Source organism: Atractosteus spatula, chromosome 4 (assembly GCF_055471065.1).
Source record: "Atractosteus spatula isolate fAtrSpa1 chromosome 4, fAtrSpa1.hap1, whole genome shotgun sequence".
NCBI lineage: Eukaryota > Metazoa > Chordata > Actinopteri > Semionotiformes > Lepisosteidae > Atractosteus > Atractosteus spatula.
In genome coordinates this window covers 10,209,760-10,223,769 of record NC_142709.1, presented here as the reverse complement: position 1 = coordinate 10,223,769, position 14,010 = coordinate 10,209,760, and the positions used below count along the sequence as shown (strand labels likewise).

Here is a 14,010-nt window from a genome sequence, read left to right as displayed (position 1 = left end):
CCGCGCGCGGCTTAACAAAAACTCCAAAATCTGGCCAAATTTTTTCTCGAGGAAACAGCAAAACAACACTTTTCCTGCATTTCAAAAGCATCCTGAAGCACAGCAAATGCATCAGAAAATGTCTAGTTCTTTCTCAAACCCTAACCCTAACCCTACCTCGGGCACTTCTGGAACACACATACAGTACTGGACTGCATCAACAAACATGCTTTCCAATAATGTATTCAAAACGTCACCCGGATGACTCCCAACTAGTCAGAAACATTTAAAATAACATTCTTCGTTATATTCAATATATCTGTACTGAATCTGTTTTAAATTTCCAGTATTTTGCTTTTTCTCACCTGCTCCTGAATTGGCGTATAAAATGAGCATGTCATGTGGCGTTTGTAGGATAGCATTACAATTACCACTACGCTCTGGTTAAAAGTATCATTGCATTTGGCATTAAATGCAAGAAACAAGAGAATTTCACATGCAGAATGAGTTTTTGAAACTTTTCATTTTTTTGACCATTTTTGAGCGACAGCCGCGTGGCTTAACAAAAACTCCAAAATCTGGCCAAATTTTTTTTTCAAGGAAACAGCAAAACAACACTTTTCCTGCATTTCAAAAGCATCCTAAAACACAGCAAATGCATCAGAAAATGTCTAGTTCTTTCTCAAACCCTAACCCTAACCCTACCTCGGGCACTTCTGGAACACACATACAGTGCTGGACTGTACCAACAAACATGCTTTCCAATAATGTATTCAAAACATCACCCGGATGACTCCCAACTAGTCAGAAACATTTAAAATAACGTTTTTCAGTATGTTAAATATATCTCCACTGAATTTGTTTTAAATTTCCAGTATTTTGCTTTCAGTACTTACTTAGTACCCTACCTCGGGTACTTCTGGAACACACATACAGTTACAGTGCTGGACTGTACCAACAAACATGCTTTCAAATAATGTATTCAAAACATCACCCGGATGACTCCCAACTAGTCAGAAACATTTAAAATAACGTTTTTCAGTATGTTAAATATATCTCCACTGAATCTGTTTTAAATTTCCAGTATTTTGCTTTTTTTCACCTGCTCCTGAATTGGCGTATGCAATGAGCATGTCATGTGGCGTTTGCAGTATAGCATTAGAATTACCACTACGCTGTGGTTAAAAGTATCATTGCATTTGGCATTAAATGCAAGAAACAAGAGAATTTCACATGCAGAATGAGTTTTTCAAACTTTTCCATTTTTGACCATTTTTGAGTGAGAGCCGCGCGGCTTAACAAAAACTCCAAAATCTGGCCAAATTTTTTTCTCTGGAGTTAACAGAAAAACGGCTGAGGAAATCCTGCAAACGGCACATGACATGATTATTTTATACGCCAATTCAGGAGCAGTTGAGGAAAAGCAAAATACTGGAAATTTAAAACAGATTCAGTGCGAATATATTGAATATAACGAAGAATGTTATTTTAAATGTTTCTGACTAGTTGGGAGTCATCCGGGTGACGTTTTGAATACATTATTGGTAGGCATGTTTGTTGATACAGTACTTTATGTGTTTTCCAGATGTGCCCGAGGTAGTGTTTGGGTTAGGTTTTCAGTAAGAACTAGATATTTTCTGATGCATTTGCTGTGCTTTTGGATGCCTTTAAAATGCAGATTCAGTGCAGATATATTGATTATACTGAACAACATTATTTTAATAATATGTGGTATAATGGCATTAAATTTTGAAATAATTAATTCCATTTAAAAAGTAATGTTACCAACAATAAAAACACTGCTGAAGTCAAGATAGAAGGAAACAAACCAAATCTAAAGGAAGACAGACCTTCTCATTTTGGGGGCAGGAGTGAGTTCAAAATAATCTTTAATAAGAGTGATGGTAATCAAGGTCTCTTGGTCAATCAGAGTTAAATGTCCTTAAAATGCCATACCATTTTGTTAACATTTTAATCATTTTACCTTGCTTCATAAGTATAAATGGTAAGAAGTACAAAATGACCATTAAAGTGAATATGCAATACTAAAATATATATATAAATATATATATAAAATTTTCATTGATTGTTTTCTTCCTGCTTCTTGAAACTAAGTTCTAGAATCTTCAGTCATCTAAAATGGTGCAATGACAATGAATTTTTCTGGTAATTTCATTCAAATACTGATTCACATTTATCCATTTGTTTTTTCAAGTTTTAAAAAGTTGATTTCTCCCATCTTTTAAAGCAAGCCCTTTTTTCAGGGATTGCATTTTTGTCCAGCATTTGTACAGGGACTCTTTTCACATAATTGAATCTTTGAATTTTTGTTTTCACACTTGGGTGCTAGAATTCTAGATGCAATAGGGAAAAAAAGCAGCAAAGTATGACATATGGAGCAAGAGTGTGAAGAACAAATACTGAATGGTGATGCTGATAGATATTCAGTCTTCTGGCTACAGTTTCCAAACACGTAGAAGAAGAAGGAGCTTCCAAGGAGGTATAGTACAGTATTATTTTAAAAATACAATAGTGTGAAATCAATGTAACTGTATGTCTTATGATTTTAACTTTTATTTTTTAGAGTTCCCGTGAGAAAGATATTCATATCTTTGGGAAATCATGAGCCGCCTCTGTGCTTGTCTGCTGCTCTGCACCTTACTTCTTGGCCTGGTCTCTTTAATAGGTATGCCTATTTTTTTTTTAGTGTTTTGGGTTGTGTGCTAATTAGGCCAAAGTCCCAGATAGGGGAAAGAGACAACAAAATTGTTTACCTTTCAACATTGTTACTTATCTGTACCTCCCTTATAGATTTATATTGATGTTTATCAGTTATACCTTGCATTTGACTAAATTTCCTCATTGATGTGAGAAATGAAAAATATAACGAATGCCTTACTCAGCTTAAAAAAAAGTTATCTTAGGTATGTTTTATAGGAAGACAGACATTGAAATTTACAGGATAAACATCTCTACTTTTTTAAAGAATGAAATTTTATTTAGCTCTTTATACCTGTTACTTTAAGGAGAAAAATGTCAGTAAACAGTTATGTATTATAATAGCACATTAAATATACATTAAAAATTAAACTGGGAATGTTTGTTTTGTCCTGAATATACTTTAATACAAACTCCAACTTCTTGGAAAATACAGTATCATACATGTATTATTTAAAAATATTATTAAGGTATGAATGAACTAGTTTTATATATACTGTATATATTCCAAATAAACATTTTTTAATCTGTTAGTTCATGGATGTTGCTACAGTAGATTTCAAATGAGCTACTGTTGATAGGAAAACTGTGAGACTGGACTGCATAGTATACATAAGTGTTTTATCAGCAGTATATCGTCACTGAACAAAATACACAAACATCATAACAGACTATAGGGAATACAGACTGATATTTTGAGTGAAAAGACTCAAGAAAAGATACCTGCACAACAAGACACAGAGGAGATGCCACTAGAGAAGGGCTACTCTGGCAAGCAGGTTGCTTTCTGTAAGGTGTGAAGAGCTAGAATTTAAAGTAGTGCTTGCTCTAGTTTGTACAAAGGAAGGCAACTGCATACTCCTTCAGGATCCTTTTGCCGATATGTTATCATCTAGTCTTGATATCAGGCTTTTATTTACAGAAGTCATGTTGTGTTGCAGAGTAAGATCTGCATCTGTAGTCCAGTTTCAAGAAAAAAAAGAATTATTTTTTTAATACATTTTTTATTCAAATTTGACTGGTTGTCAGTGACTTGCTGAACGGGTTAGAGCTCTGTTGTGTGGTTTTCTTTGGCACCTAGAAGAGGAAGTCATAGTGTTGTAAGGTAAGGTCTGTTTCTGAAAAGAGCAAACACAGAATAGTATTGTCCAAATCAAAATGCTTTTTGTTACTCTTTCATTCCTGGAGAGAGCAGCAGGTGGGGCGAGGGAAGGAAAGGTGGTCACAGAGGGCACGGAGAAGAGAGGCGTCAGGGGCATAGCTGGAGGTGTGGCACTAACAGGATGGGAGAATGAAGGAGAGGCTGCTTGGTAGCTAATTTTCAAAACAGAAGGGCTTTGGACTGGAGGGATCTGTTTGGAAAAGGACTCACTTAAGAAAAAGGACCTATTTGGTGTCTTGTAAAGTTGAAATTGGACTGTTGCAGCTGCATAAGGATAGGTGGAGGTTGGCATGGCAAAAATAGCCACTGAGAATTCTGTGATGAAGCGTTTTTTGCTGTTGATTTAGTTCCGCTTTTGGTATGGTTTGCTTTCGACTCAGTAGGAGTTCTTTTACGTACTACTTCTGTTTGGCTGCTTTATTCTGAATCCAACCTTTCATAACTCAGAGAATGTTGTGAAGGAATGTTCTGTTTTGCGGTGATGTAGTAGTTTATTTTAAGTGGCAATAAAATGTTTGTAACCTCCTCCAGGTTCATGTCAGTTGACTAGAATTTAAATGTTTGTTTGGTTATAAGCACACGTGACTTAGAGTCATGTTTCAGTTGTTAAAAAAGAGTTACATTCCCATGTTTAGCTTTCTTTTAAAGATTTTTCTCTGTGCCAATTGCTAAAGGAAGAGAATCTTTTTATGAGGACTGTGTACTAGTACTCTAAGCTGCAACATTGTACTGATGTCATGTGATCAGTAAAGTGTAGGCTACAATAAAGACAGTACCCTTTTCTCCCTTTTTTAGTTTTATGTAAACATTTTGCAGAACATGTTTAACCGTGGGGTCTTATTCAGAAACAAATACATACTTAAGTATGTATCTCTCCAGTTTTCAGACAATAACCATCCATTCTTCACTCCAGATCTTATCCAATAGAAGTTATTGCAAGTAAGTTCTATACAAAGGTCTTTCTTACATTTGGTATATGAAATTAATATGCTATTTAAGATATTTAATTACCTGCCAGTCTCTAATCATAATTGCAACAGAGTTGCTCATTCTCCAGGTCACCCAATTCATGTAAATGACAGGCATGAGCACAAAAAACACCAATTTCATGTCGTAACAGTTAGCTCAGGAGTCTACATTCATTTTTTTAATTTAATATAGAGTTTTCAAGCTATGGGCATCCACTCTTCACTCCAAGTCTGATATTAAGATTGTAAGGCTGTTTATTATGCTCTGACATTTAATTTGTGTGTTTGAAAGCCCACTATGGGTAACTCTTTTTGGGGTTTAAACTGCCCCTTCCAGAGGGCAGACTTTTATCTTTTTATCCTACTGGTTTGAAGTCATTTGTAATCTGCAGACACCTGTCTTCTTGGCAACAGCTTTGTGTTGATTAGCTGTAACAACTGAGCATTGGTTCTCTCCATATAAATCTGTGGTAAATATAATTTGTTTGTAGAAGTGTAATTTTTTACTGTTATTTTAGCATTTATTATATGCATGGGGGACATTTGTGGGGTCCAGCTGTCTTTTCCAGGATACCCACAAATTACATGGTTTGAAGTCAAGATAGTCATAGATCTTAAATTCCCTGTGTTCATTGCAATAGAAATACTGGATTTATCCAAATCTATTGAACGCTATATATCTTCTGTAAACTAACTATTAACAGTGTAGTTTTTGTTTAATTTATATAGATGTTTATTTTAATCTAGTCATTTATACAGTATGTTACATTGGTATGTATAGTATGAGGGGCCTATATTTTGTGGAATCAAATGCTTCATCTACAGGGCAGAACGAGTGGCTTTTCCTCTAATAGGGTATTTGAAAGTCAAAATGTATTGTAAATCTCCAGATGCAAGAATGGTCACTCCTCTAACCTTCTCCGAAACAAATGCACTTTCCTTCTCAAAACTACATTGTTTTTTTCTATGTATTTTATAAATGCAAGAAGTTACCAAAGTTGTGTGAATGACAGATTGTCTTTTCAATGTACACAAAGTTTGAATTTAAAAGTAAAAAATACAGTCCAGGCCTATACAATTATCTGCAAGTATAGCTCTTTCAGTATCTAGCTGTCAATAAAAATCAGTACTCTTAATCTTGTTTTTTCTCTTTTTAACTAAACATTAGGAGCAGATTCCAGTAAAGATGACAAAGGTGAGTACTGTTACATGAATATGAACTAAGAGTTATGAATAATTGAGAAATATCACATACAATGTGCATACACATATATACAGACTTACACACAATAAATTGCTTCAAACACTATACAAGTTAAATATATATGAATTATGAACAAAAAAAGCAATATAACATTTTTTTTTTCATTTTTAGTCATTTTGTGACAAATCCCTATTTTCTTGATATCTCTTCCAATAAATACATCAGATAAAGTGAACTGAAGGCTTTCGATTGTCTTTATGGGTCATTAATTTCTACACTGCTGGTGTGAATTGAAAAGTAGTGTACCTTAAGTCTCTTTAGGCTTCTACAGCACAAATGCTTTGGAACACAAATATCAAATAACTCTATCTTTGTATTCACACAGGACCCAGTTTGATTGTTAAAACTTTTATTTTTAATAACAAAGAATGTGAATTACTAAGTGAAGTGTGCATTGAAATAAAATCAAATTAGACCACCTATGATTTTTTCTTAATGAATTTGACTTTTTTAATATCTTTAAGATTGTGTATGGAATTGTTTTTACTGTTGTCCGCATAGGAGTTACATGGGAGGAATCCAACGGACACTTTGGCTTTGAGAGGATGAATGATAATACTGTAGCATTCACCAGGGGGGTATTTAGCCCAGTTCCTCACTTTCTCATTCCTCTAGTAAATTGCATACCAGCAGCTTGATGAAGTATTTTTTTTTATGAAAACAACAAATCAAATAGAAATCTCAAAACAGAAAAATTAAGTCTTTCTGAAGTTCTGTATATACTACATGGGGGAAGATGATTGTAGACCATAATATTAACTGTATTTCCTATAAATATATACAAATAGATGAAGAAGTATAGATCTTATACTGTAGGATTTATATGCTTGATAAGATTTTGCAATTATTTGTATAGGGGATCCAAATGAGATCTTAAATTGATAATATAAGCAGCAAAATTACATGTATTTTTACTTCACACCTATTATTGCATCTTCAGTCTACTGAAGATTCATAAACATGCATAGGACTCCAGGCATGAACTTCCTAATGGTTTTCATAAACATTATTTTAATAGAGGACATTTTCTTTTTGATGAATAGAGACTTAAAGTAACAACAAAACAAAGAAAATCCTGTATTATTAGTTTGTTAAAATGACACTGTTATGCAAAGCAGCTTGCACGAGAATTCATTTATGAAGTCGGTTATTGCGTTGAAACATTTTAAATGGAGTATAGTAACTTGTTTACTACTGCACTATGGATTTTAACTCAAAACCTTTCACTTACAAGTTCCAAACCCTAACCATTAACTCCCTTACAACTGCATGTACAGTAGTTGTGACCCACTGTTTTCTGTTGATTATGCAGAGTCCCGTGACAAACGCAGCATTCCATACTGGGGATACAGTGCTTCTGACTTCTTTGGCTGGATTGAGAATCTCCGCAACCATGCTGGCTATGACAAAATAGATGAATTAGCCAGAACCTTCTGGGCACACTTCCCTTCGGCCTCCAGGCTCGGATATGACAGCCCTGAATCTGAGGAGTGAAGATGGCTCAAGCAATGGCTGTAAAATTTTTAAGTACAACTAGAAAGCCTATATCCCTATATCAACAGGACATTCCTGTAAGGACTTTTTTTAGGAAAATGCTTTCCTAGGAAAACGACTCGTATGTTTCATCTTCAGTTTTGTAATTTAATCCAGTGTATTAAGACAAACTGTATATTATTAAAATTCTAGAATGTCTCCAAATTTCTACTTCTGCGGGACACTCAATAAAAATGGTCCATGTACAATAAAGACTACAAGATTACAGCATTTTATTTGTTATTCAGGCTTCATGGCTTGTGGGCATACTTAAGTTTAGAGCTGGGTGCAGATTTTTATAGTTAGCATTAGGGTAAGACCTAAAGTTAAAAGTTATTGAACGAGTGCTCAAGTTTAAGGCTTCGGGTACATTTTATGGTTATGGTCTTAGGTTTGGACTTTGAGGGTTTCAAGAGGAAGGATAGGACTTAAAGGTTGAACACTATTAGGGTAAGAATGAGGTTTAAGATAAAGCTTTAGAGTTTTGTATTAGAAAAGAATAAAGAACTGAAAAACTATATATACTGATACACAAAAATGCAACAGTCAGGGCTTATTGATTTGATATTTGAATATTTCAATTTAAATATCAAATGAAATCCCAGAAAATGTAAAAACAAATACAAATATAAAACTCATGATGTATTCTGTGTGAAGTGAAAATGATAACATTTTGAAGCTGGTATTAGCTATAATATCCCTGAGTATTTACTGTCAGTTTTGAGAGTATAGCACTTTTCATCCCAATGCACTTTACATACTGTACAAAAGTGGACCCAATTTATTCACCACGAAATCTATTCGCAGCACCTGGGTGTTACACAGCAACCATTCTCTACCAGCAGGCTAACCAAACAGCAGATCAAACAAACAAGTAAAAAATGCTTCAATAATAGTATTAAAAAGTACATTTAGGCAGGTGAGATTGAATAAGACCAAAAGTGGAATTTATCTCCAACGCCAATATTAACTAACGCTACAAACAGTGCCATGGCATTGTTAATCACCGAGTAGTCTAGACATTGTTTTAATATATCATCTGAAGGACACTACCTGTTACTGGACACTGTCAGTAATGGATAGTTATGGATAGCCTAGCAGGAACAAGAACATTGTCAACATATTGCTAAACAAGATTGCCCTGAATCTGTAACAAGACCTTGTCCTATTTGGCATGTGTCTTCTGTTCTTGTGTCTCATTACTGATTCTGTAGAACATCATTATGTTAACTTTGGGAATGTCATTAAGGATTTTGAACACTATAAATATGATTCCTTTTAGTCTCTACTCAAGGCTAAAATCATTCACTTCTTATAACCTGTCAATAAGATGCACCTGGGCAATATATGTTACTCATTCACCACAAAATGTCTGAGTTAAAGTCTAGCCTGAGCCCTCTGTTTTGTGTTATATTTCCCATTTCTAGCCATTACTGTTGTTGTTTATTTAATAATCTCCATGTTAGTCAAGCACGGCTTGCCGTTTTAAAATCCATGCTGATAATGGTAATCATGTATCCATATAGATTTACTGTTTAAATCCATAGATTTATATAGTTTAAACATATGGAATTTAGTTATAATTATGATTTAAATTAAAAGTGGAACTTCTAGGTCTATAATTATTTAGTTTCAGCCTGTTCATGGAAGGTGTGATGCCGCTGGTGGTGCAGTCATCATACAGGACCATTAGTAAGCCCCATTAGTAAGTCTTGAGAGGAAAGTTCCTTGAGACAGGAAAGTGTTCAGTGGAAGATTTATTTATATACACATAAATCCAACAGAACAAACAAAAAGAAAAAAAATCCTAGATCATGGATGGAAATTCTACCTTACTTGTTCATCTAACTAAATATCGGGAGCACTCTGCCCCCGATCTGGAAAAAAAAAACCTATCCATATTGTTTTGAAAATTAAAGACAAATATATCTCCATTTTAAGCTGACTTGGCATTTTCTTTTGGGTTTCTCTTACGTCTCTGTATCTGCCTTTCTTTTCATGTTCTATTACTTTTGGTTCCACTTGTGCTTCTGTCTCCCTCAGTTTCATTTCCTCAGTTTTTTTATCCTATCGTTGCTTTTCACTCTACCACTCGTTGTTTTTATTTCTGTCTTCTCTCCCTCTCGTATCACAACCTCCCGACAGGAGGTAAGCAGGTGGTACAGTATATCCTGGTGTAGTGTTTCATAGCCGTTCAGGGACGCCAAATATGTAATCATAGTGGCTCTCTGAAGGCACCAGTTCTGTAGGGTTTGGGCATTTACTGAGACAATTATCAATTGTAGCAGTAAATCACAAAGTTGATTCTTTTGATGGCTTTAGAATCCAACCACGCGACATAACTCAAACAACGCGCACACACAGGTACTAATACACGAGGATAAATTTATTAATACATAGAATATGCATATAAACCTAACAGATCTTATCGAGAGGGTTATCAGAATACAAAAGGTATATATTCAATCAGTTACGAAGTGTTACACATCAAGAGGACATACGTTCAGTATATCATTCATTAAGACCGTTTCGTAAATGAACTTGGTTATAACTTCTACATTAGATACTCAAAACAAGTACATAACTCTTAGGAATTAAATTGATATCAACTGGTTGGGATAACAATTGAATTCTCGAGCTGTAATGCATTGAAGTTGAATACTCATCCAATTTCTGGGGATTCAGATCTCCTGCGGGCACAAAGAAACAGTTGCAGGCTGTTGCTGTCCAATCCGCGCTGTCTGGCTCGGTGCCAGGCTGTGCTGTGCGGCTTGCGACGGTGCGCTGCAGATGCTCACTGACCGGCTAGTTAGTGTTGGCTTTAACTAGCAAAGTTTGTGCACAGGAGAAAAGATGACTGTGGGTCCCAGCAAGTCAGGAAGAGGACCGGTTCGTTCCTGATGAAGCGCTAGTTCTGAATAATGATTCAGCTGTCCACAGTTCCGACCTGTTCACGAGGCCTGCTGCTGGTTACTCTCTGGCAACCTCCACTCTAGACTCTTAGAACAAAGGAAAGTTCTGGCCCTCGGACACACTGGCCGTTCCGTGGTTGTCCGGGCTGAGTCTCGGGATGGTCAGGAGGCGCGCTGCGAGAATGTCCTGCCCTTGGGAGCCTTCTGCTCCTGGGCCGTCCTGCCCTGGAATTCTCCTTTGAATTCCCTTTAGAACAATCCACAGAATCCTCTCCAGAATCTTACTGAATCTCCCGAATCTGAATCTCGTTGAATCTGAATCTCCAGGCCTGTGTTGCCTGTTTTTACCTGGAGGAACTTCAGCTTGTTGATTGGCTGAAAGTTCCATGGGCATCAGAGTCCCACGTGGGTTACTCAGCCCTACCAGTCCCTGATTGGTTGATCAAGGTGAGATATGAGTCACTTAGTCCTGACACTTAGGAATGCAGTCCAGATGTCCATCCGGCACTCCCTAGACTGATAGGCGCCAGTGGATGACCATTGATCATGATAGCCAGACTTAGCTAAATGCATCCCCCTTTGGGAGCTGTCCTAGGAAACCTTAAATCACCCTGCACTAATGGTCTCTCTGTGGCTGCACCACAGAGATGAACAGAGAAATGGGGCCTCATTTGGGAAGCTCAGAAACACTTAATTCTGCCTTATTATTAAGCCTCGCCGCTACATATCCCCCCTTTTTGAAGGTCACGAGGTCCTGAGGCGTTGTTGCCTTCAAAACAAAACAGAGTTAAGTGATGTCCCTGGCCATTAGAACATTAATCTTAAATGTCTACATTACTCCTCGAGAATTCATACCGGAACCAGCATTGGGAACAAACAGGATGAATAACATCTGGAGTATGTATAAACACGGTAGGAGACATTATCTCAGTCTAGGAATTACACATCAGGAAGTTCACTGTCAATATCTGATACCTCTGTAGTAGATATTTGGGGAGAAGTCACTTCCTTTCTTTTGACATGCTACCTTTGACTCATTCATGCTACCCGGAGTACATCTTGATGTGAGAGTACAGCATTCAGAGTACATCCAGTCATGATCCAGCTACCCGGCAGTAGTGTTACAATAACAACAGTTCCTGTTCCCAGCCCCCCTGATGAACCACAACACCTGTGTTGGGCACCTGCCAGGGTGGTTTGGAGGTTTGTTCCATTAAAGCAAACTAACTACCTGTACCTCTTCAGGGCTTACTGTTTCTTGGATTTCTATCCAATTCAATAGTGTGGCACCTGAAGGCATCCACGACCTCAAGTTTGGTCTTATATTGTCTGGTTCCAGACCGTACAGTGTTAAGTTCAAGCTGTACTATGGCCTCCTCGGGAACTTACAGGAACTGTTTGATTAGGTAGCTGCATTGTGGTAGCTGTATCATGCCTGTCACAAGTCATAGTGTCAGTTAAATGTGGTGTGTTGACCAGCCATTTACGTCCCACCTGCTCTTCATGGGGTTCATTAACCTCCCTCTGCCCATTAGTAGCTTTACACCCTTCATTGGTGAATCGTTTAGACACAGCCAATGGATAGCTTTGGTAGCCATACCCATCTCAAGATTTGGAACCGAATTCAATCTTGGATTGCCTTCTGGGTGAGCTATGAGCGATGGGGTTAATGTCACATACTCCTCTACTGAGAAGAGTGGAATCAAGTGGGTTGGGAATTGTGCCGTGGCTAGACTGGCTACAGTGGCACTAAACTCCCTTAACAGGTCTTGTGTCAACATTCTGGCCTGTTGCACACAAGCATAAACCCACTGTATAACACCAACAATCATGTCCACTGGTTGGGGAATAAGGTTTAACCCTGTTGCATAGGAAGTTGCCTGTAGGGTTTTCCCTAAGCTTTCCAACTTTTGCTGCTGTCGATACAGTCTGTCACTACCCTCTGGCATCTCCTTCACCTGCCTTCTTGGGGCAGTCAGGGTGAGAGTGCCAGTAACAAACAAACCTACCAAAAAGAGCAAATGCACAACAGTGGTGGCAGCGATCAGTCCTCCCAAAAGTCTTTTCGGGTGGCTGACCCCAGTCATCTCCTTCTGAGTGACTGTTGTCTTTCTAAGCTGGCGCAGCGTGTACATGGTGTCTTTCTCAGTATGCCATGTGGCATCCTGGGGACCAACATCCTGGAAATCTGGGGAGATCTGACGCAGCGGCTGATGCTGCTCCTCCATTTCCAGGGCATCTGCTTTTTCGATTTGTTCATGCCCGTGCTCTAGGAACCCTGCAGGGGGTGGTGCAGCGGTGGAGCATGCCTGACCCTCGGCTGAGTGGTCATCTGGAGCACCTGAGTGATCTGGGACTGTTATCCCATTCTCACTGTTCAGGTCCACCCTACACACCTCCTGATTGAGGAATCCCTCTATCGGCATGTTTACAATCGTTCGCTGGGGGTAGGTGTAGGACACCTGCTCGCTCCCCCCTTCCCTCACTAGGGGTTCAGGGAGCTGCCCCAGCACTGGGATAGCTAGTTCATTGTCTTCGAACTCGCTATCACCCACCAGGCCCATGTCAGTGCAGGCGGGGATTCTGACACCCCTCTTTGCGATGTCCTGCACTGGCAGGCGGGTGGCTTGACCATCCAGCTCCAGTATGGCTGAACCACTGTTGGTCAGACTCAGACTGACAGACTGAGCTGGTGGCTGTAAGAAAACCGGCTCGGCTTTCATTCCCTGTCCCTTCTGGGGGACTGGGTGTGTTGGCAACCCTGCTGTCGAGGCAGGAACAATCAGGTCAGTCTCACTCACTACCTGGTAGTTGTGAGAAATAATGTTACCTGACTGCAGGTTCCCTGGGTCACAGCAGAGGGAATCGGCATCTGGGATCAGGTGTGTCCACAGCGCAGTAGTCTCAGCGTCCAGCTGGACCTCCTGTCTAACCTGTGAATGTTGCACCAGGGGCACCTGGCGGTGTCCCTGTGACAGCTGCTCAAGCAGATCCTCACTAATAGAGGACCTCTCAGGGCTAAGGGCGAGGGCTACATCACCAACCTGCTCTCCTGCCATCTGGATCCCTTCCACCACTGCAGGGTGGTGGTCCTGACCCCTCTTGGGTGCCAGGGTGCACAGGGAAAGCTCCTTTTCATCGCCAGGTGGGGAGATCTGCTCCTCTTTAGGGATGTAAAAGGTGTGTGCTTTACCTGGTGGATCAGGCGGCTGCTTGGAGCACCGCTCCTGTGGCATGGAGGCTGTTGGGACCTTGGCCAGGGCACAACTTCCCTGTATATCCGGGGAACAAGAAAATATTTTTATTTCTTGTCCAGAGGGAACAGAAGGAATCTCCGCATAGGCTTCTGTGTTCGGTGGGCACTGTGTAAGCACAGTCTGCCTCTTGGCCCCCCTTTCCTTCTGTACAGAAGGCTTAGGAGCCTTGACCTGTTTCCACACTTTGCCTTTCTGGTGATCCACCAAAGGTTCCACT

At 38.9% G+C, this 14,010-nt stretch overlaps 1 protein-coding gene across 1 annotated transcript; it reads left to right on the top strand.

The window, feature by feature from the left end:
• The first annotated feature begins 3,855 nt into the window (after positions 1-3,855).
• On the top strand, positions 3,856-7,837 carry LOC148835797 (otospiralin). Its single transcript, XM_088913072.1, has 3 exons — positions 3,856-3,964; positions 5,996-6,022; positions 7,404-7,837. Exons 1-3 carry the CDS (start codon positions 3,856-3,858, stop codon positions 7,583-7,585), a joined length of 318 nt encoding a protein of 105 aa, XP_088769198.1. The 3' UTR covers positions 7,586-7,837.
• Positions 7,838-14,010: the final 6,173 nt, after the last annotated feature.

Bases quoted from the DNA above. Each gene is read 5' to 3' on its own strand.
- LOC148835797 (XM_088913072.1), top strand. From the start codon at position 3,856: ATGCTTTTTGTTACTCTTTCATTCCTGGAGAGAGCAGCAGGTGGGGCG. The intron at 3,965-5,995 runs GTGTGGCACTAA...ACTAAACATTAG, and splicing joins CGTCAGGGGCATAGCTGGAG to GAGCAGATTCCAGTAAAGAT. The intron at 6,023-7,403 runs GTGAGTACTGTT...TTGATTATGCAG, and splicing joins TTCCAGTAAAGATGACAAAG to AGTCCCGTGACAAACGCAGC.